Source organism: Myiozetetes cayanensis, unplaced genomic scaffold, assembly GCF_022539395.1.
Source record: "Myiozetetes cayanensis isolate MyiCay16 unplaced genomic scaffold, myiCay2020 scf53, whole genome shotgun sequence".
Classification (NCBI taxonomy): Eukaryota; Metazoa; Chordata; class Aves; order Passeriformes; family Tyrannidae; genus Myiozetetes; species Myiozetetes cayanensis.
Genome location: NW_026087776.1, coordinates 354,090 through 372,291, shown reverse-complemented (window position 1 = coordinate 372,291; position 18,202 = coordinate 354,090). Strand labels below are relative to the sequence as shown.

The window sequence follows — 18,202 nt, the reverse complement described above, 5'->3', positions numbered from 1 at the left end:
GTGCCCAGGGGGGTAGGAGGCCAATGGCCCCTGGGCTGTCCCAGCCATGGTGTCACAGCCCCAGGGCAGGGACTGTCCCTGTGCTGGCCCTGCTGAGGTCCCTCCAGGGCTGTGCCCAGGGCTGGGCCCTCAAGAAGAGACACTGAGGGGCTGGAGAGTGTGCAGGGAAGGGAAGGGAGCTGGGAAGGGGCTGGAGCAGCTGAGGGAGCTGGGGGGGCTCAGCCTGGAGAAAAGGAGGCTCAGGGGGGACCTTCTGGCTCTGCAATCCCTGACAGGAGGGGGGAGCCGGGGGGGAATTCGGGCTCTGCTCCCAGGGAACAGGGACAGGAGGAGAGGGAACAGCCTCAGGCTGTGCCAGGGGAGAGCCAGGTGGAACATCAGGAGGAATTTCTTCAAGGAAGGGCTTGTCAAGCTCTGGAAGGGGCTGCCCAGGGAGGTGGGGGAGTCCCCACCCCTGGAGGTGTCCCAGGAACGACTGGATTGGCCCCGAGTGCGATGGCTGAGTGGGATGGTGGGGATCAGTCACCAACTGCACTCCATGCTCTCAGGTCTTTTCCAACCTAAATGATTCCAAGCTCCTGTGATGTGGGATGGAGGATGCAAGATGAGGGATGGGGCTGAGGGCTCTGCCTTCCCAGGGGTCTGGATCCCCATTCCCACCATCCCCCAGGTGCCTCCTGCTCCCTCCCTGCAGCAATTCTGGTTCCTAACACGGCTCTTTCGTAACGAAATAATTTATTTCCTAACAATCAAACAAGACAGAAATATCCATGGACACAGCAAAGGTCTCCTAAAACACGGAATTCCTAAAAAAAAAAAAAAAAAAAAAAAAAAAAAAAAAAGCACCATTCCATTGGCTTGACATGGGATTCGGCCCGACAACGGGATATTTACAGCAGGAACGGCTGGAAATGGGATCCACTCCCGACTGCCCGAGGGAGCCGAGGCCGGGGCGGATCCGCTTCTTGGGAAGCAAAAGGAACAGAAAAAAACGATGGGAAAGCACAAATAAGAGGTGCCCCAAAGAATCATAAAGGAAAGGTTGAGCGGAGACGGGGTGGCTCCACTGGAGAAATTCAGGATGAAACAAACATTTTGGTACTTCCCGGGAGCCAGCGGTTCAGGATCTGCCTTCCACAAGGAAAAAAGAAAGGAAAACCAACCCACAGACGGGTGGGTTTGATTCCCGCCCATCGTGTCCCGATACGACTCCTCCCACTCCCTGGATTTTTATCACAATCTATAAAAAAGTCCTTCCTGCAGCTTATTTCGTAGGAATGCTGGTGGATCAGTGAATTCCAGGAAAAGGCTGGCATGGCGCAGGGGGGCCCCCAGACCCGCCGGGCTCCAGCCTCGTTCCAGGTTAGTGCAGCGTTTGGGGGTTCCCGGAGCACAGCCCGGCAGTGCCAAGGGCCGGGAAGGGTCAGGTTGGGACAGGGAGGAGGAAAGGGGGGAAAAGAAAAGGTGTTGGGAACTGCAAAAGGCACAAACCTGCCCAAACCCCTCATCTGTGCTGAGGCGAAACCTTCGGAATGTCCAAAACCAACCCAAAACCAACGTTTGGGACCTCGGGAAGGGTTTTCCCAGCGCCAGGAATCACCTGCCCGGAGGGACCTGCTGGGATTCCCCTGGTAAGGGACAGATCTGGCCAAACACCAGCGGAGCCACCGGCCCCCAAGGGCTGATATTCCACTTGTTCTCGGTGTTTTCCATCTTTTTGCCTTTTTTTTCCCCTCTTTTTGAAGGCGCAGGGGGTCGAGCTCAGGCGCCCATGGGCTGTGGTGATGCCGGAGGGTGGGAAATTCCAGGGGCTTTAAAGGAAAATCCCTCGTGGTTTGGGTTTTTTTTTTCCTAAGAATCAACACATGGAAAAAGAGCCGAAACCTGGGGGATTTGGGCAATTCCTGGGGCCTTGGGCAGCTTCCTGATTCCCAAATGGGCCAGAAATGGGACTGGGGTCTGAAGGGAAGGGAGAGAAGGAGAAAAGGAAAGATGGGAAATAAGAGAGGAAGGGAAATGGGACAGGAAAAAGGAAAAGAACTGGAGTTTCCCCCTCATCCCCTTGCACTCCGTGGAGCGTCTTGGTGCCTCTCAGCACCTGCAATTCCTGAAGAAAAGGGGCCCTCAGAGCCTGTTTCTTATCCCAGCGCCGGGAAAAGCCCTTGGAGAGCTCCCTGCCGGACACTGAGGCCTCACTGACCCCACGGGGCTGGAGCGAGGGGGTCCCGAGGGGCTGGAAAACCCTTGGAGCGGCCCGAAGGGAAAAGGAAGGTGTGGAAGGCAGAGCTCTAAGTGCCAACATTCCCAGAGCAGCTCTAAAAGCAGGAAGTGGTGGGAATGTTCCCTCCAGTGCATCGGGAAACGAACAAACACCACGGACAGCTCAGTGTGCTCCGGCTCGGGACCCCCCGCCCTCGGGGGTTTCTCTCCCTGAGGCGGCTTCTGGAATCTTCCCCGAGCTGGGAAGATCCCGGCTGGATGGAGAAGTGCTCCGGGGACGATCCGGGGGGTCCCGCGGGGTTATTGCTGAGCGGAGGCATCATCTTTGTGCTGAAGGGGTGGAGAGAGTCCGGGGGCTCCCTCCGAGGTAGAAATACTGTCCCCGAGACTGGAAGCGTGGAAAAGGAATTCCAGGAGTCTGGAATGCCGTGCCACGGGAGGTGGGACATCCTGTTTGGGGTTAGGGAGGGCAGAAACTTCCCAGCCCGGAGGTGGCTGTTCCGAGGGGTGGCTGCCATTCCCCACGCCAGGAATGCTCCGGGACCACGGGAGGGCCGGGATGGGGTGTCCCTGAATATTTAGAGTCGGAGGAGGAGGAACCCCCCGACTGAGGCCGATCCCTGCGCCCACCCAAAATGCTCCGTGGGCGGGTTCCCAACGTGGCTCCGCTCTCTCCCAGACGGAAATTCCACAAGAGGCCGGTTCTGCCTTCGGATCTGCTCCCAAAAACTCAGCTTTTGGGTCCTGAGTGTCAGGAACACGATGCCGCCGGCCAGATGCGGAGGAGGTCGGGAATACCGGGCAGTGACAGCCCGGGAGAGAACCCAGGGAAGGCTCTGGAGGGCGCTGTTACTGCCGCGGTATTCCCGGGCGCTTCCAAGCGCGGCTGGAATGTAGGGCCTGGCGGAGCAGATCCCGGCCGGGACGAGGAGCCGGCGGGTGCGAGCGGAGCCCCGGGAGCAGCGGGATCGGCGGGACGTGCGGGTGTCTCCGTGCGGGGAATGCTGGGGCGGGTCGGGGTGCTGGCCAACGGGATCCCACGGGAACGGCGCCGCTGGAACGGCCGCGGGAAGCGCTTCCTACATCCCGAGAGGAAGCTTCCGGCTGCTCGCCGGCTTCGCCCTGGTCCCGCCGGAGCTGGAATACCCCTCGTCGCTGCCCAGGCTCTGGAGGCTCCCGCGCTCGTCCGAGTCGCTGGGGCTGCTGCTGCTCCAGTCCAGGTCGGCCGGGAGGTCGTCCGTGCTCTCCACATCCACATCCATCTCTTCTGCCGGAGGAATGGGAACGGTTGGAGTCCCGGCAGGGCCGGAGTTCCCACCGGCCGTCCCCCAGCGCGGGCTCTCACCTCGGTCCGAGTCGGAGCGCTCGGAGGAAAGGCTGGAGCCGATGCTGTCTATCCTGACCCGCTCCATTCCCAGCTTTTCCAGCTGCCGCTGGAGGTGCCGCTGCTCCCGCTGCAGCTGCTCGATCTGGTGCAGGGCTCGGCGCTCCAGGTCCTCCAGCTTCTGCGGGGGGACACGCGGCACCCTGAGCTCCCAAAACCCCTGAGCTCCCGGAATTCCTGAGCTCCCAAAACCCCTGAGCTCCCGCAATCCCTGAGCTCCCAGAATCCCTGAGCTCCCGGAATCCCGGCACGGCCACCGCCGGTTCCTGAGGGGCTCCCAGCTCGGGATGTGGAGCCGCATGGATTTCAACTCCCCCAGTCATCCCAGCCCAATCCCAGCACTCCCTCAGTCATCCCAGCCCAATGCCAGCACTCCCCATTATCCCAGCTCAATTCAGCATTCCGTTATCCCAGTCTGATCCCAGTGCTGCCCAGTTATCCCAGCCCAATCCCAGAGCTCCCCCTGTTATCCCAGTCTGATGCCATTGCTCTCCCAGTCATCCCAGCCTTCCTCCAGTAATCCCAGCATTCCCCATTATCCCAGCACAATCCAGAGCTCTCCCAGTTATCCCAGCCTAATCCATCACTCTCCCAGTTAATCCAGCCCGATGTCTGTGCTCCCCCAGTTGTTCCAGCCCAATCCCAGCCCTCCCCAGTTATCCCAGCCCAATCCCAGTGTTCCCCAGTTATCCCAGCCCGATCCCAGCCCTCCCCAGTTATCCCAACCCGATCCCAGCCCTCCCCAGTTATCCCAGCCCAATCCCAGTGTTCCTCAGTTATCCCAGCCCAATCCCAGTCCTCCCCAGTTATTCCAGCCCGATCCCAGCCCTCCCCAGTTATCCCATCCCGATCCCAGCACCCCCGAGCCCCCCGCCCTGTCCCGGGGTGCTGCTCTCGTCTCTGCCCCCCTTCCCGGGGCCGGATCCCGGTGTTCCCGGCTCACCTGGATGTGCAGCCGTGCCCTGGTGAGCAGGCTGAGGGTCGTGTGCCGCCCGGCCGCCGCCCCCAGGGGCACCAGCCCCTTCAGCCTCTCCAGACACAGCCGGAGCTGGGCACGCCTGCAACGGGACCACACGGCTGGATCAGCTCCCCAGGGCAGGAAAACCGGGATGGGGGGAGCTAAACCCACCCAGGGGCCTTCCCAGCCTCCGTGGGCTTCCAGAAACTGGGAGAAAACTGCACAGCCAGGCCCCATTGGAAAAACCCCACGGATAAACCCTGCGGGCACCCTGGGCTGTTGGGGTGATTCCTGGCAGGGAGATGCCAATGACCTCGGAATTCTACCCTCTTATGTTCATTCTCGTCCCCAAAATCTCCACCTCAGGAATGCTGGTTGGTTCCCACTGCCAGCTGAAGCTGCCCAGGCTGACACCCAGCTGTAAATCCCTTGGGAGCACTTCCTTTCCATACTTTTATTAGGAACAGGGTGGTTTTGGATCCAAAACAATACCAGATCCCTGAGGGAGCACTGACCATGGTCCAGAAATCCTCCCTCTCCATGTAACATCCTGGTTTTCTCCACATTAACATGTAGGATGTTAATGCCAGAAGGAAACTCTGGCTCTATGAGGAAATAAATCCCTTTACCTGCTGATACCTGGGATGCTCCCAGCACATCCCAGTTTCCCTGTGTCCATTGCTCCAACCCCAACATGTAGGTCAGATCCTTGGGAATGGGTTGCAACACCCATCTCTGAACCACCCGATCCTGGGCAGCTCCAAACTGGGATTTTGCAAGGACCTGCTGGTCTTGTTTGGGATACACTGGGAGTAAACAGGGATTTCCTCACCCAAAGGACCTCGGGATGACAACACTGGCAAAGAAAGTGGGATTTACTCTTGGGATAAATCCCAAACTCCAACTGGCTCAAAGATGAGCCTGTGGAAAGACAATTTTCCTGAATAAGTGGAGTGGGAGCTGGCAGAGGATATTGATATCATTCCCAGCAGTCAAGGACAGGGAATGCTTCAATCCTTGGTGTCCTTTATCCCACCCTTTCCCTCCCACCGCCCATCTCAACCCATCTCTGCTGGAAAACCCCTGGAAAAGCAAGAATTCCTCCAAACCCCAGCTCCTGACAAACCTCCAGCACTCACCTGTTCTTTTCCATCTCATTGTGTGTCGACCTGGAAAAGAAGGAAGAAGTTATTAGTTCCTCTGGCTGATTAGGGATTAGCAGTTGGGATTAACATGTTGGAATTAGCAAAGGCTCCCTGGAAGAGCTGCAAACCCGGGGGGCTCCCAGAGCTGCTCCATGCCCAGGGATGGGGAGCATGGTGGGATGGAGATGGGGAAACTGCCAGACAGATGGAAACAAAGGGTCAGGAAAACTGCCAAATGGGATTTTAACCCAGACAGGGGCAAACCTTAGAGCTGGGATTGGGATTGACAGCGGTATCAGTGATGGGAAGTTGCTCCATCCTGACCCTGGGCAGAGTCTGAGTGGGATCCCCAAACTGGCTCAGGACACACCAGGGACCGGGAGCCTCCCAAGCCTCGCCGGCATCCAACACCCATCCCCGTCTCCAAGTCCTCCCTCAAATGCCAGGAAGATGTGGAAAACACCCTTCCCTGTGTCCAACAACAGGGAGCAGCTCCAGGGGAGATTCTGAAAGGGCTGCTGACACGTCACATCCACGGCAACCCCCCCCAAAGCTCCGAATTTCCATGGAGCTGGGAGAAGATGGAAAACACAAGCTGTGAAATTCCTGCTGAAATCTGGGAAAGAAGCCACAGGAGGCCCCACTGCCCGTGTTCCCAGGAATGATGCTCGGGGAAGAGCCGCTTCTCTGGCCTAAAAGCCTTCCTAAAACCTCTGGAGGCCTCTAGAAGCTCCCCTCGACTTTGGGGAAAATGTTGTTACATGGCCTGAAAATGTAAGGGTGGGAATGACCCACGGGCTGCTGGGATAGGGATGTCTGCTGGGATGGCCCCACCGGGTCTGGGAGTGCAGGTTTGTCCCAGTGCTGAAGGGAAAACAAGGGATGGATTGAAGGGAGAACGAGGGATGTGCCAAGGGAAAAAAGAGGGATGTTACTGAAGGGAAAATGAGAGATGTCAAAGGAAAACAAGGGATGGCACCAAAGGAAAAGGAGGGATCCCACTGAAGGAAAAACTAGGGATGCCACTAACACAGCAGTGGAAGATGTTCTCCAAGTTTTCCTCCACTTTGCCAGCAGCATTTCCCGATGGATCACCCGAATCCAGAGGCTCTGTTGGCTTCCCAGTGCCATCAGCTCCCAAAAGCCACAGCCCTCACGGCCCCCAAAATGTCTGAGCCAATAAATGCATGTGTTTCACCCCCAGCCCTTCCCCACAGGGCTGGGACAGGCTGCAGCCATCCCCTTGATCCTAACTTATCCAAACACTTCCCAAGCACAGCACAGACAGGGATGAAGCTCCCATCACCCTCACTGATTACAAACCCATCCTCTCTTCCACCTGAATCCTTCCTGGAATGGGTGTTTTCCCTCTTGTTTTGCAGCCACCATCACCAATATTTAGGAAAATAAATTAAACGATTGATGAGTTTTAATTTTGGATAAAATAAACAGGGACAGAGGGGATGGCAGCTCACCCTGGAGCAGATGGAACACATCCACGTGCTCCCCGATCCTTTCCGGAGCGATTTCATACCTATGGAGCCCCTGACTACAATTCCCACTAATTAAAACTTGGGCTGATCACCAGCTTTCCCTTCAGAATGCGTTTTTTATTCCTGAAAAAAAAAAACCCACAACAGCTTGGCCCGAAGTGAACAAAATCCTCCAAGAGGGAAACCTGGAGCGTGTCCCGGCAGGACAAACCCCTGGATTCACCTGGAGCCTGTTTGAAACGAGACCCTGAGGCCTCAGCTGCCTCCCCCACCCACCCTGACAGCCGGGGACACCTGTATGGGCGGGACAGGGTGCTGGGAGAACACTGGGAGAACACCGGGAGCACCCTGGGAGCCACGGCACGCGCACGTCCAGGTGGATTTGTTCCGGTGGCTGCCAAAGGTCGGGGCTGCTCCCGAGCAGGAAAGCGGTGACAGATGAGGTGCCATCCCCGCCCGGCTCCTCCCTGGCACCGGCGGGCGCCGGTGACGTGTCGGGATGAACCCGCTGCCCCTCCGAGCTCCCCTGGCTTGAGGCACAGCCCGGAGCCAGCCCTTCCCAAAACAGCTCATCCTTCCCCTCCGGAGCCATCCAAGGAATAAAGCATGAGGGCGACTCCTGTTGCTCCTGGGATGGTGGGATTTGCTCCTAAAATTCAGTGCAGGTGCTTGGAGCCAACTCAGGGGAAAGGTGGTTTAGGACTGAAAATCAGCAGGGAGGGACAACAGAGAGGAAAAACCAGGGAGAGATAACGGGGAGAAAAAACCAGACAGGGATAACAAGGAAGAAAAAACCAGGCAGGGATAACAGGGAAGAACAACCAGAGAGGGATAATAAGGAGGCTCTGGGTGGATTTCAGGGTGGATAATTAAGGAGGTGACAGGAGGGTCCCCTCCAGCCCTGCCAGGAGCCCTCTGACAGCAGGACCTCACTGGGCCTGGTCCCCTGGTGACAGAGAGTCCCCCCAGCCCTGTCACACCCAGTGACAGCGGGGCCTCACCGTGCCCTGGTCACCCGGGGACAGGAGGGTTCCGCCCACGGTGTCACACACCCGGTGACAGCAGGACTTTGGTGGCAGCACAGCCCCACCCAGCCCTGTCACACACCTGGTGACAGACAGGCCTCACCAGGTCCCCCCGGCCCTGTCACACCCTGGGGACAGAGGGACCCCCCAGGGACTGAGCACCCCCGTGACAGGAGGGTCCCCCCGGCCCTGCCACGTGTCTGGTGGCAGCAGGAGCTCACAGTGTGCCAGACACAGCGACAGGGGGGTCACCCTGGCCCTGTCACACACCCGGCGACAGCGGGACCCAACCAGAGTGCAGTGCCAGGGGGTCAGCCCAGCCCGGCCACAGGCCCAGTGACAGTGGGGCCCCACCGGGCCCAGACACCCGGTGACAGGAGCCCCCCGCCCCGTCACACCCCCGGTGACACCGGGACAGGAGGGTGTCCCTGACGTGGCCACAGTCCCGGTGACAGTGGGACCCCTAGAGCCCGGTCCCGCAGTGACAGGAGCCCTCCCAGCCCCGTCACACCCCCGGTGACAGCGGGGCCTCCCCGGGCCCGGGGCCCGGTTACAGGAGGGTCCCACCGGCCTCGCCGGGAGCCCCGTGACAACAGGGCCTCACTGGGGCCGGGGGGATCCCTCCGGCCCCGGCACCCCCCGGTGACAGCGGGCCCGGTCCCCCGGTGTCAGGAGCCCCCCGGCCCTGCCCGGCAGCCCCACAGCGGGCCCGGCCCGGTCCCCCCCGCCCCTCCCGGTGCCGCCGTCACCTGCCGCCGCTGCTGCTCCTGCGGGCCTTGGCGCGGCGCCGCGAGGCCTCCCCGTCCTTGCCGCCGGGCCGCAGCGAGGCGTAACCGTGCTCGGCCTCTGCGGAGACACAACGGCGGCCGCGGGTCAGCGCGGGGCCCGGCCCGGGGGCAGCGGGGGCAGGGGGAGGGGGTGCGCGGGGGGTACCTCGCTCCCGCCGCTCCAGGAACTCGGCGGCCTCCAGCAGCATCTGGATGCCGAGGCGGGGGCGGCCATGGCGGGGCCGGGACGGGCCGGTCCGGCGGCGGGGGCGCGGCGGCCTCTGCCCGCCCCGAGCGGCCGCTCCGCCAGGCCTCGCGCGCGGCCCCGCCCCAAAGCGCCCATTGGCCCCCGCTGGGGAGGCCCCGCCCATCGCGGGCGCTCATTGGCGGGCGCTGAAGAAGCCCCGCCCAGCGCCCGCACGAGCGGCGCTGCGGGGCGTGGCGGCGCCCGAAGGCCCCACCCCCCGTCAGCTGTGATTGGGCGGGAGAGGCACGCCCTCCTGCCATTGGTCCACCCACCAACGGCCCCGCCCCGCCGCCGCACGCGCTGCCCCCTGACTCACTTCCTGCCGCGCAGCCAATGGCGGGGCCGGACGGGGAAGGGGGCGGGGCATCGGGTTAGGCGGTGGGGGGTGGGGCAACGTGAGACCCGCGGGGACCCCCGGGACAGGGACAGGGACCCCCAGAACAGGGACAGGGACCCCCCGGGACAGGGACAGAGACCCCAGAACAGGGACAGGGACCCCCCGGGACAGGGACAGAGACCCCGACAGGGACAGAGACCCCCAGAACAGGGACAGGGACCCCCGGGACAGGGACCCCCAGAACAGGGACAGAGACAGATCAGGACAGGGACCCCCGGGACAGGGACAGGGACCCCAGAACAGGGACCCCTGGGACAGGGACAGAGACCCCCAGAACAGGGACAGAGACCTCTCGCAGAACAGGGACAGGGACCCCCGGGACAGGGACCCCCAGAACAGGGACAGAAACACACTCCAGGACAGGGACAGGGACCCCCGACAGGTACAGAGACCTCCAGAACAAAGACTCCCAGAACAGGGACCTCTGGACAGGGACCCCAGATCAGACAGGGACCCCCGGGACAGGGACAGAGACCCCCGGGACAGGGACAGAGACCCCGGGACAGGGACAGGACCCACGGACAGGGACAGAGACCCCGGGACAGGGACAGAGACCCCGGACAGGGACAGAGACCCCAGAACAGGGACCCCCAGAACAGGGAGCCCCGTGACAACAGGGGCTCACTGGGGCCGGGGATCCTCCGGCCCCGGCACCCCCGGTGACAGCGGGCCCGGTCCCCGGTGTCAAGAGCCCCCGGCCCTGCCCGGCAGCCCCACAGCGGGCCCGGCCCGGTCCCCCTGCCCTCCCGGTGCCGCCGTCACCTGCCGCCGCTGCTGCTCCTGCGGGCCTTGGCGCGGCGCCGCGAGGCCTCCCGTCCTTGCCGCCGGGCCGCAGCGAGGCGTAACCGTGCTCGGCCTCTGCGGAGACACAACGGCGGCCGCGGGTCAGCGCGGGCCCGGGCCCGGGGGCAGCGCGGGGGAGGAGGGGGGGTGCGCGGGGGTACCTCGCCCCGCCGCCCAGGAACCTCGGCGGCCTCCAGCAGCATCTGGATGCCGAGGCGGGGGCGGACCATGGCGGGGCCGGGACGGGCCGGTCCGGCGGCGGGGGCGCGGCGGCCTCTGCCCGCCCCGAGCGGCCGCTCCGCCAGGCCCCGCGCGGGCCCCGCCCCCAAAGCGCCCATTGGCCCCCGCTGGGGGAGGCCCCGCCCATCGCGGGGGCTCATTGGCGGGCGCTGAAGGAAGCCCCGCCCAGCGCCCGCACGAGCGGCGCTGCGGGGCGTGGCGGCGCCCGAAGGCCCCACCCCCCGTCAGCTGTGATTGGGCGGGAGAGGCACGCCCTCCTGCCATTGGTCCACCCACCAACGGCCCCGCCCCGCCGCCGCACGCGCTGCCCCCTGACTCACTTCCTGCCGCGCAGCCACGGCGGGGCCGGACGGGGAAGGGGCGGGGCATCGGGTTAGGCGGTGGGGGTGGGGCAACGTGAGACCTGCGGGGACCCCTGGGACAGGGACAGGGACCCCCCGGGACAGGGACAGAGACCCCCGGGACAGGGACAGAGACCCCCAGAACAGGGACAGGGACCCCGGGACAGGGACCCCCGGGACAGGGACAGAGACCCCGGGACAGGGACCCCCGGGACAGGGACCCCCAGAACAGGGACAGGGACCCCGGGACAGAGACCCTCAGAACAGGGACCCCCAGAACAGGGGCAGGGACCCCCAGAACAGGGACAGGGACAGAGACCCCCGGGACAGGGACCCCCAGAACAGGGACAGGGACCCCCAGAACAGGGACAGGGACCCCCCGGGACAGGGACAGAGACCCCCGGGACAGGGACAGGGACCCCCCGGGACAGGGACCCCCCGGGACAGGGACCCCCGGGACAGGGACAGGGACCCCCAGAACAGGGACCCCCGGGACAGGGACAGGGACCCCCAGAACAGGGACCCCCGGGACAGGGACAGAGACCCCCCGGGACAGGGACAGAGACCCCCAGAACAGGGACAGGGACCCCCAGAACAGGGACAGAGACCCCCCGGGACAGGGACAGAGACCCCCAGAACAGGGACAGAGACCCCCAGAACAGGGACCCCCAGAACAGGGACAGAGACAGAACAGGACAGGGACCCCCGGGACAGGGACCCCCAGAACAGGGACAGAAACACACCAGGACAGGGACAGGGACCCCCCGGGACAGGTACAGAGACCTCCAGAACAAAGACCCCCAGAACAGGGACCCCCGGGACAGGGACCCCCAGAACAGTGACAGGGACCCCCGGGACAGGGACCCCCGGGACAGGGACAGACCAGGACAGGGACCCCCAGAACAGGGACAGACGCTCCCCAGGACAGACACCCCTGAGAAAGGACCCCCCAGGACACCCCCTTCATGTCTGGGATCCCCACCCCAGGGCAGGGACCACCCACCCAAAGGGCTGTGAGTCCCCTTGAGCAGGGACCCCCAAGTGCAGCTCCTTCATGGCTGGGACCCCCCACCGCAGGGCAGGGACCCCCTTTGGGGTCAGGTGATGGGAAAGGGCCCCCCCACTCCCAGCACCTCCAGTTTGAGGCCAGGGCTCAAATGGGGCCCCTCGGGATTCAACTGATTTGTATCAATTCCCAACGATTTGTGGGAGGGGGAATTGGGTTTAAATGTTGCGGTTTGGGTGTAAATCCGGAGGTTTGCAGCAACCTCTCCCTCCCCCGCCTCATCCCTGAATGATAAAAATTAAAGGAAAAAATAGATCCGGGGTTTTATTAACAGGGAAACAAAGCAAAACCAGGGAACACACAGCAAAATCCTGGCCAGGAACCGACCTCTTTGTACAAAAATAATACCAAAAATCTGGGAAACGGCGACTTGGGGCAGCTCCGGCCGCGGGGTTCGTTGGGAATAACCCAAATTCCACTGGAATCCGGCACCAGATCCCCCCAGGAAAGCAAACTCCTTCCGTGATGGGGGCCGTGTCCCAGTGTCAGGCGATGAAATCCAGAGGCCTGTTGAATCCTCCTTTCCTGTTCATGTACTGCCTGGGCCGGGATGGAGCCAGAGTCAGCCCCTGGATCCAGGGAAATCGGGACAAAAACACCCTGGGGAGGCTGGGAACGGGGCTTGAGAGCTACAGGGAAGCCAATTCCTTATGGATTTGACCAAAAACAGGGCAGGAAAGCTCCCAGTGAGGAGCTGCTCCGGAGGGTGGGCTGTGTGGGGATCCCGGGAGCGCAGCCTGGCTCTACCCTCAAATTCCCATCAAAAAGGGAACGGAACTGAGAAATTGGATGTTCTTTGGGAATAAAGCAGGTGAACAGCGTCGCTTCCCACTGCTCCAATCCTGCCCACCCCACTCTCCTCACCCCCCTCAATTTTCCCATTCCCAGGGGGATCCAAACACCTCTCATCGCTGGTTTTGCCTGTAAACCCCACAGAATTCCTATTTTCCCAAGGCCTGGCAGCAGGATCACCCCAAGGGCAGTGGCCACAGTTACCTCATCAAACAAATCCTTTCTCTACCCCAAAAAAAAGGTGGGACACACCTGTACTTCCTCTTCTGGGACACGTTGATGGCGTAGGCATTGGCAGCACCGTCCACCTTCTTCCCCTGAGGAGAAACATTCCCCAAATCCCGTGGATTGCCCCCAGACAGGGCAGGTGACACCACGGAGCCCACAGGGGTGGCCTCAGGCCCCACACTCACCTTGGTGGTGTCAAAGGAGGCAAAGCCCATCATCTTCATCATCTCAATCTCCTCCTCTGTCTTGCCCTGCAGATCTTCCTCTGAGGGAATGAAATCGGGGATTGGGCAAACATAGATTTTTGGATTCCCAAAAATCCTGGTATCCCTGGGCTGGTCTCACAGGGGATGTTGAGTGTTTCAGAAGGAAAATCCCCCCCTCACCTGTGATCTGTCTCTCCTTCTTGGAGTCTTTGATCTCCTTCTTCTCCTCATCCCGGCGTTCCTTGGGCCGCACTGGTGACGAGGAGCTGGAGCGGTGCCGGCGCGGGGACCTGCTGGGACACACGGGGTGGGGCTGCAATTCCCGCCTGGATTTCCCACCTGGAGCTCCCACTGGCCCCATGTCACCCAAGAGCCCTCACCCGGCTGTCCCCACCCCACACTGGTGTCCCTGCCTGGCCTGGATGCTCCCCACCCTTATGTGGATCATCCCTGCCCTCACCTGGATCATCCCCATCTTCATCTGGATCATCCCTGCCCTCACCTGGATGTCCCTGCCCTTACCTGGATGGTCCCCGCCTTCACCTGCATCATCCCTGCCCTCACCTGGATCATCCCCATCTTCATCTGGATGTCTCTTCCCTCACCTGCATCATCCCTACCCTCACCTGGATCATCCCTGCCCTCACCTGGATGTCCCTGCCCTTACCTGGTTGGTCCCTGCCTTCACCTGGTTGGTCCCTGCCTTCACCTGCATCATTCCTGCCTTCACCTGGATCATCCCCATCTTCATCTGGATCATCCCTGCCCTCACCTGGATGTCCCTGCCCTCACCTGGATCGTCTCCGGTGCGGGGAGCGGGACCGGCTCCTCCTCCTGTCCCTGTCCCGGGACCGGGATCGCTCCCGCCGCCGCCTGTCCCTGTCCCGGGACGTGGAGCGCGAGCGCCGGCGCTCTGCCCAGGGAAGGGTCAGCTCCTGCTTCCCTGCCCACCTCCCAAGGGAAACCCCGACAGAAAATCCCAGCTCCCGAGCACGGACCCTGGGACAGCCCCTCCCTGACCCCCAGGCCCAGGGACCCCACATACCCTGTCCCATGTCCCAGCCCTCCCTGACCCCCCAGCAGAGTTCTGGGCTCAGGGACCCCCACGGGCACCCCCGGGAGTGGGAAGAGCAGCAGGAAAAGCCTCCATTCGGGAGGTGGGAATCACCCGGGATTGGGGGGATCCAGCTGATGGGTGATGGGCCCCAAAAAGCTGAGAGAAGGGCCGAAGGAGGAGGAAGAGAGGAAGAGGAGAAGAAGGAGTAGGGGGAGAAGAGGAGGAGGAAAAAGAAAAGAAGGAGGAAGACGAGGAGGAGAAAGGAGATGAGGAGAAAGAGATGAGGAAGGAGGGAACCTCTGCTCTGCCCAGAGCGAAGAGCCGAGGCCTCACCGCCGCTTCTGCCCTGGAGGGTTTTGGGGAGCCCCCGGACCGCTCCAACCCCTGGGCCGCCCCAGACCCCGCTCCGGCCCCGGGTCTGGCCCTTCCAACTGCCCTGCACGGCCCGGCACCCCCGGTCCCGGCCCCGGCCCCTCCCGGGTCCTCCCCAGCCCCCTCAGCCGCCCCGGCCCCCACAGATCCCCCTTCACCCCCCTGGGTCCCGCCAGGGCCCCTCTCACCCCGGGTCCCCTCACTCCCCTCACCCCGGGTCCCCCCTCCCCTCACCCCGGGTCCCCTCAGCCCCCGTCCCCTCAGCCCCCTGAGCCCGGTGCCCTCACCCCGCCGCGGCGGTGACCGGGAGCGGCTGCGGCCCATGGCCGCCCCTCAGCGCGCTCAGCTCCCGGAGCGGGAACCGCAGGAACGGCCCCGGCAGATGCTGCGGGAGCGCCTCAGCAACACATCGGGACCTGCCAGCGCCCGCCCCACAGCCCCGAGAGCGGGAGGACGGAAGGGGAGGGAAGGGGGACGGGCCGGCCGAGCCATTTCCTTCCGCCGGGAGCGCTCCTGCGGCCCGGGCAGGGCTGGCGTGGGTCGGGATGGATCAGGGATCCACCTGCGGCTCGTGGAGGGTCAGGGTGGATCAGGGATCCACCCGCAGCCCTGAAGAGCCCACCCGGAGCAGGGGGATGCCCGAGCCGGACTGTGACCCCCGTGCTGGAGCAGGTCCTGGTGGGGACCTGGAGAGAGGAGCCCAGGCTGGACAGGTTTGCTGGAAGGACATGAGAGCCTTTGGGGGACCCCCCTTGGAGCAGGGGGAGGACTCGGACTGGTCTCCCTGAGCAGCAGCAGAAACAACCCCCGTGGTGAGCTGACCGTGCCCCCCATTCCCGTCTCCCTGGGCTGCTGGAGGGGGTGAAGGGAGAGCCCGGGCAGGAGGGAGGGGTGGGGGGCAGATGCTTGTAAAGCTCTGATTTTGTTGGTAATAAATTCAGTGAATATCCCCCCGGTGAGTCTGTTTTGCCTTTCCATCTTCCCCAAATTAATTTAATATTAACTTGTACTTTTCCCTAGCCCAGCTCCTAAAGAAGCTGAAAAGACCCCCAGCTATCCAGCACTTCAGTGGATGCAGTTCATGCAAACCAGACTTAGAGACTTTGTAGCTACAACACAAGGAAGTATGAATTGATTCAGAAATAACCAGTGCAGGAGCAAACAAGGGACCAGAGACTGGGGACAGAAATCATCCAAGTGCTGGAGATAACACTGGGCTTTTTTTTTCCCCAAAAAACAAGTAAAACTCGTAGTGATGGTCCTTCTTTTGTACTGTGAATGTGATGCTCTTGTTGGCTTCTTGCTTGACTTGTGGATATGTCTCCTGAATGTATCCTCGGGAAATGGAGCCAGTCCTGTGTTCCTTCACACCAACAAGTGCTTTTAACTTGGTTTTTCTTCTCACAACTGTTAGCAAAATTCAGGATAAATAAGCATTGGCATTTTTAGTGGACATGTTTTTAACTGCTGGCTTAAGTTACAGCTGTATTTAAGAAAGGGAAAAACCCCTTTTTCCCTAGTAGATAACTTTGGCAAGAGAATTCAATATAGTGGTCAAACTGAAACAGTTTAAAATACTAAATTTAATGGCTGTAGTACATTTTACACTGCTTGGCAGTGGGCAATTAAATGCCAGTTAAGTTGGCATGAAGTTCTACAATTAACCAAGTATTTCACATATCTTGCTTTGATTGCCACCTTAGGTTACTGGCTTAATATCCTGGCATCTTTTCATGTCATTACAGAGACAGGTTTATATTTCTTGGTGGTCCCTGTGTGTTTTTTCCTTAGAATAGCTAAGAATGTGTCATTTAACACCCCTCGGAGTCACGAGGCTCACGTTCTTTGCCGGGAGAACCAGAGAGTTTTCAAAGCTCTCATTTCAGTTGAAAACATCTCCCTAATGTGGTTTCTGTTCTCCTGAATGGGAGTCACCACCAGGTAGATGGTTATTATTAGGCAGCAATGAAAACAGACCCCAGTAATTTTGTCTTGCTTTTTCTTACTGTGATTTTAGACCATGTGAAGGCCGAGAAGGGGAATGGTCTGCTTGTAACTCTTATCCTACCAACGTGGCTCTTCTTGCCGTAGCTCCAGTCCTGTCCCTGCTGGCAAAATGCAGATCTGCTTTAAAATGTGACTATTAGACTTGCCATAAAGCTTATCCTTTCCACTCCCACCTCCAGGCTGTTCCCTCCAGGAGATGTGACAGATCACAGGCTGTGCAAACAGTCACGGGCTGGAGGTTCCTGCATCAGTCTGGGGGGACTTTTCAGATTTGAATATGAACCAAGACACTTTAATTATTTTGGGTCAGAAAATTTGTTTCTGACTGGCAGCATCTTCTACAAGCAAAGCTACTGAGATAAATTGTGGGAGGCAGCAATTCCTCAGCAAAACTAATTTTGTGACTGGCCTGATTTTCCCCAGATTCCACCCGAAAATCCACCTAATTAGATGAGCACAACCCCTGCTGTCACACACCTCTCCTGCTGCAGAGGAGAGACAAAATTTGAAGTTCTTGGAGTTCAGCCCCCCACTTTGGGATGGAAAGTGTTGTGTTTTAGTGAGAACACCACAATCAGTCTGCACACCATAACTCATGACAGCGCAGAGGCTAAAAACTAACCTGAAGTGTATTTAAATATTCTCAAGATGACAACCCAGTTTTTAAGTTGAGGGGTGAAATAATGGAGCTCGGGCTCTGCAATCTCAGCCCTCCATCACTCCCAGCCACTCCCCACCATTTCTGTTCCTGCTGAGCATCCACAGAGAGGGAAAAGGGAGTGAGTGCTTTCCCCCATCAGGAGATGGCACAGCTCCTCTGGGCTGTGCAGCTGCTCTCTGCAGTTCCCTCTCCCCATTTGTGGCTGGAGGGTGTTTTTATGGCAGCTGGGAGGAGGGAAGAGCAGGAAAGGCTTTGCAGAGGCTGGAAGGCAGAGCAGCCAGGCTGCCTGAGCCGGGGGGCCAGTGAGGCTGTGGGCAGCTGAGCAGGGCACGGGTGTTTCTCTGGCCTCTCCCAAGTGTTGATCCAGCTGCTGCATCCTCTGGGAAACACGAGGGAAACGTGGGAAAGCCAACATCCATGTGGAACATGGCAGTGCTTGTCTAGTTACCAGCACATCTCCCCTTGTCCCCCCCTGCACCCAGAAAGGAACCAAGACCTGAATTTCCCTTGTCAGGGGGGTCCCTTCAAATTTCCAAGGAGAACTTGGTGTCTGTCCCCTCAAAGGGAAGGGGAGGAGAGACTGTGCAGCAGTTCCAGTGGTGTCTTCCAGACCCCCAGGCAAATCCTTAAGGGTTCTCAAACGTTAACATTTCTGTGGGTTAAAATAAATAGGCTCCACTCCAGGCCCAGCCCCAGCCCCACCTCTATCCCCACCTCCATCCCTCTGTCCATCCACATACCATCCTCAGCCCTATCTCTATCTACCCCCGACCCATCCCCACCCCCAGCTCCATCCCAACTCATCCCAGCTCC

General features: G+C 60.6%; 2 protein-coding genes and 1 long non-coding RNA gene across 4 annotated transcripts; all 3 read right to left on the bottom strand.

Moving 5' to 3' along the window:
• Positions 1–724: 724 nt before the first annotated feature.
• MXD1 (MAX dimerization protein 1) lies at positions 725–10,444 on the bottom strand. Of its 2 annotated transcripts, none has more exons than XM_050334439.1 (4): positions 10,399–10,444; positions 5,702–5,731; positions 4,548–4,662; positions 725–3,725 (listed from the first exon to the last, which is right to left on the bottom strand). In XM_050334439.1, exons 2-4 carry the CDS (start codon positions 5,713–5,715, stop codon positions 3,300–3,302), a joined length of 555 nt encoding a protein of 184 aa, XP_050190396.1. In that variant the 5' UTR covers positions 5,716–5,731; positions 10,399–10,444; the 3' UTR covers positions 725–3,299. The 2 variants fall into 2 exon arrangements, with proteins under 2 accessions (XP_050190396.1, XP_050190395.1); XM_050334438.1 differs by lacking the exon at positions 10,399–10,444 and adding an exon at positions 8,975–9,201.
• Positions 10,445–12,304: 1,860 nt separating this feature from the next.
• Positions 12,305–15,165, bottom strand: SNRNP27 (small nuclear ribonucleoprotein U4/U6.U5 subunit 27). Its single transcript, XM_050334426.1, has 6 exons — positions 15,009–15,165; positions 14,085–14,205; positions 13,473–13,582; positions 13,272–13,351; positions 13,111–13,175; positions 12,305–12,606 (listed from the first exon to the last, which is right to left on the bottom strand). The coding sequence occupies exons 1-6, from the start codon at positions 15,043–15,045 to the stop codon at positions 12,552–12,554; spliced, it is 468 nt and encodes a 155-aa protein (XP_050190383.1). The 5' UTR covers positions 15,046–15,165; the 3' UTR covers positions 12,305–12,551.
• Positions 13,595–14,049, bottom strand: LOC126649993 (uncharacterized). Its single transcript, XR_007631231.1, has 3 exons — positions 14,023–14,049; positions 13,857–13,918; positions 13,595–13,752 (listed from the first exon to the last, which is right to left on the bottom strand). It is a non-coding gene; the product is annotated as an uncharacterized LOC126649993 (long non-coding RNA).
• Positions 15,166–18,202: the final 3,037 nt, after the last annotated feature.

Coding starts and splice junctions, on each gene's coding strand:
- MXD1 (XM_050334438.1), bottom strand. CDS start 9,201: ATGCTGCTGGAGGCCGCCGAGTTCCTGGAGCGGCGGGAGCGAGGTACC. Junction 5,732..8,974: donor AGGAGCAGCAGCGGCGGCAG/GTGACGGCGGCA, acceptor CTTCTTTTCCAG/GTCGACACACAATGAGATGG. Junction 3,726..4,547: donor GGGCACGGCTGCACATCCAG/GTGAGCCGGGAA, acceptor GTCCCCCCGCAG/AAGCTGGAGGACCTGGAGCG.
- SNRNP27 (XM_050334426.1), bottom strand. CDS start 15,045: ATGGGCCGCAGCCGCTCCCGGTCACCGCCGCGGCGGG. Junction 13,583..14,084: donor CCGCACCGGAGACGATCCAG/GTGAGGGCAGGG, acceptor GTGTCCCAGCAG/GTCCCCGCGCCGGCACCGCT. Junction 13,352..13,472: donor GAAGGAGAGACAGATCACAG/GTGAGGGGGGGA, acceptor TCATTCCCTCAG/AGGAAGATCTGCAGGGCAAG.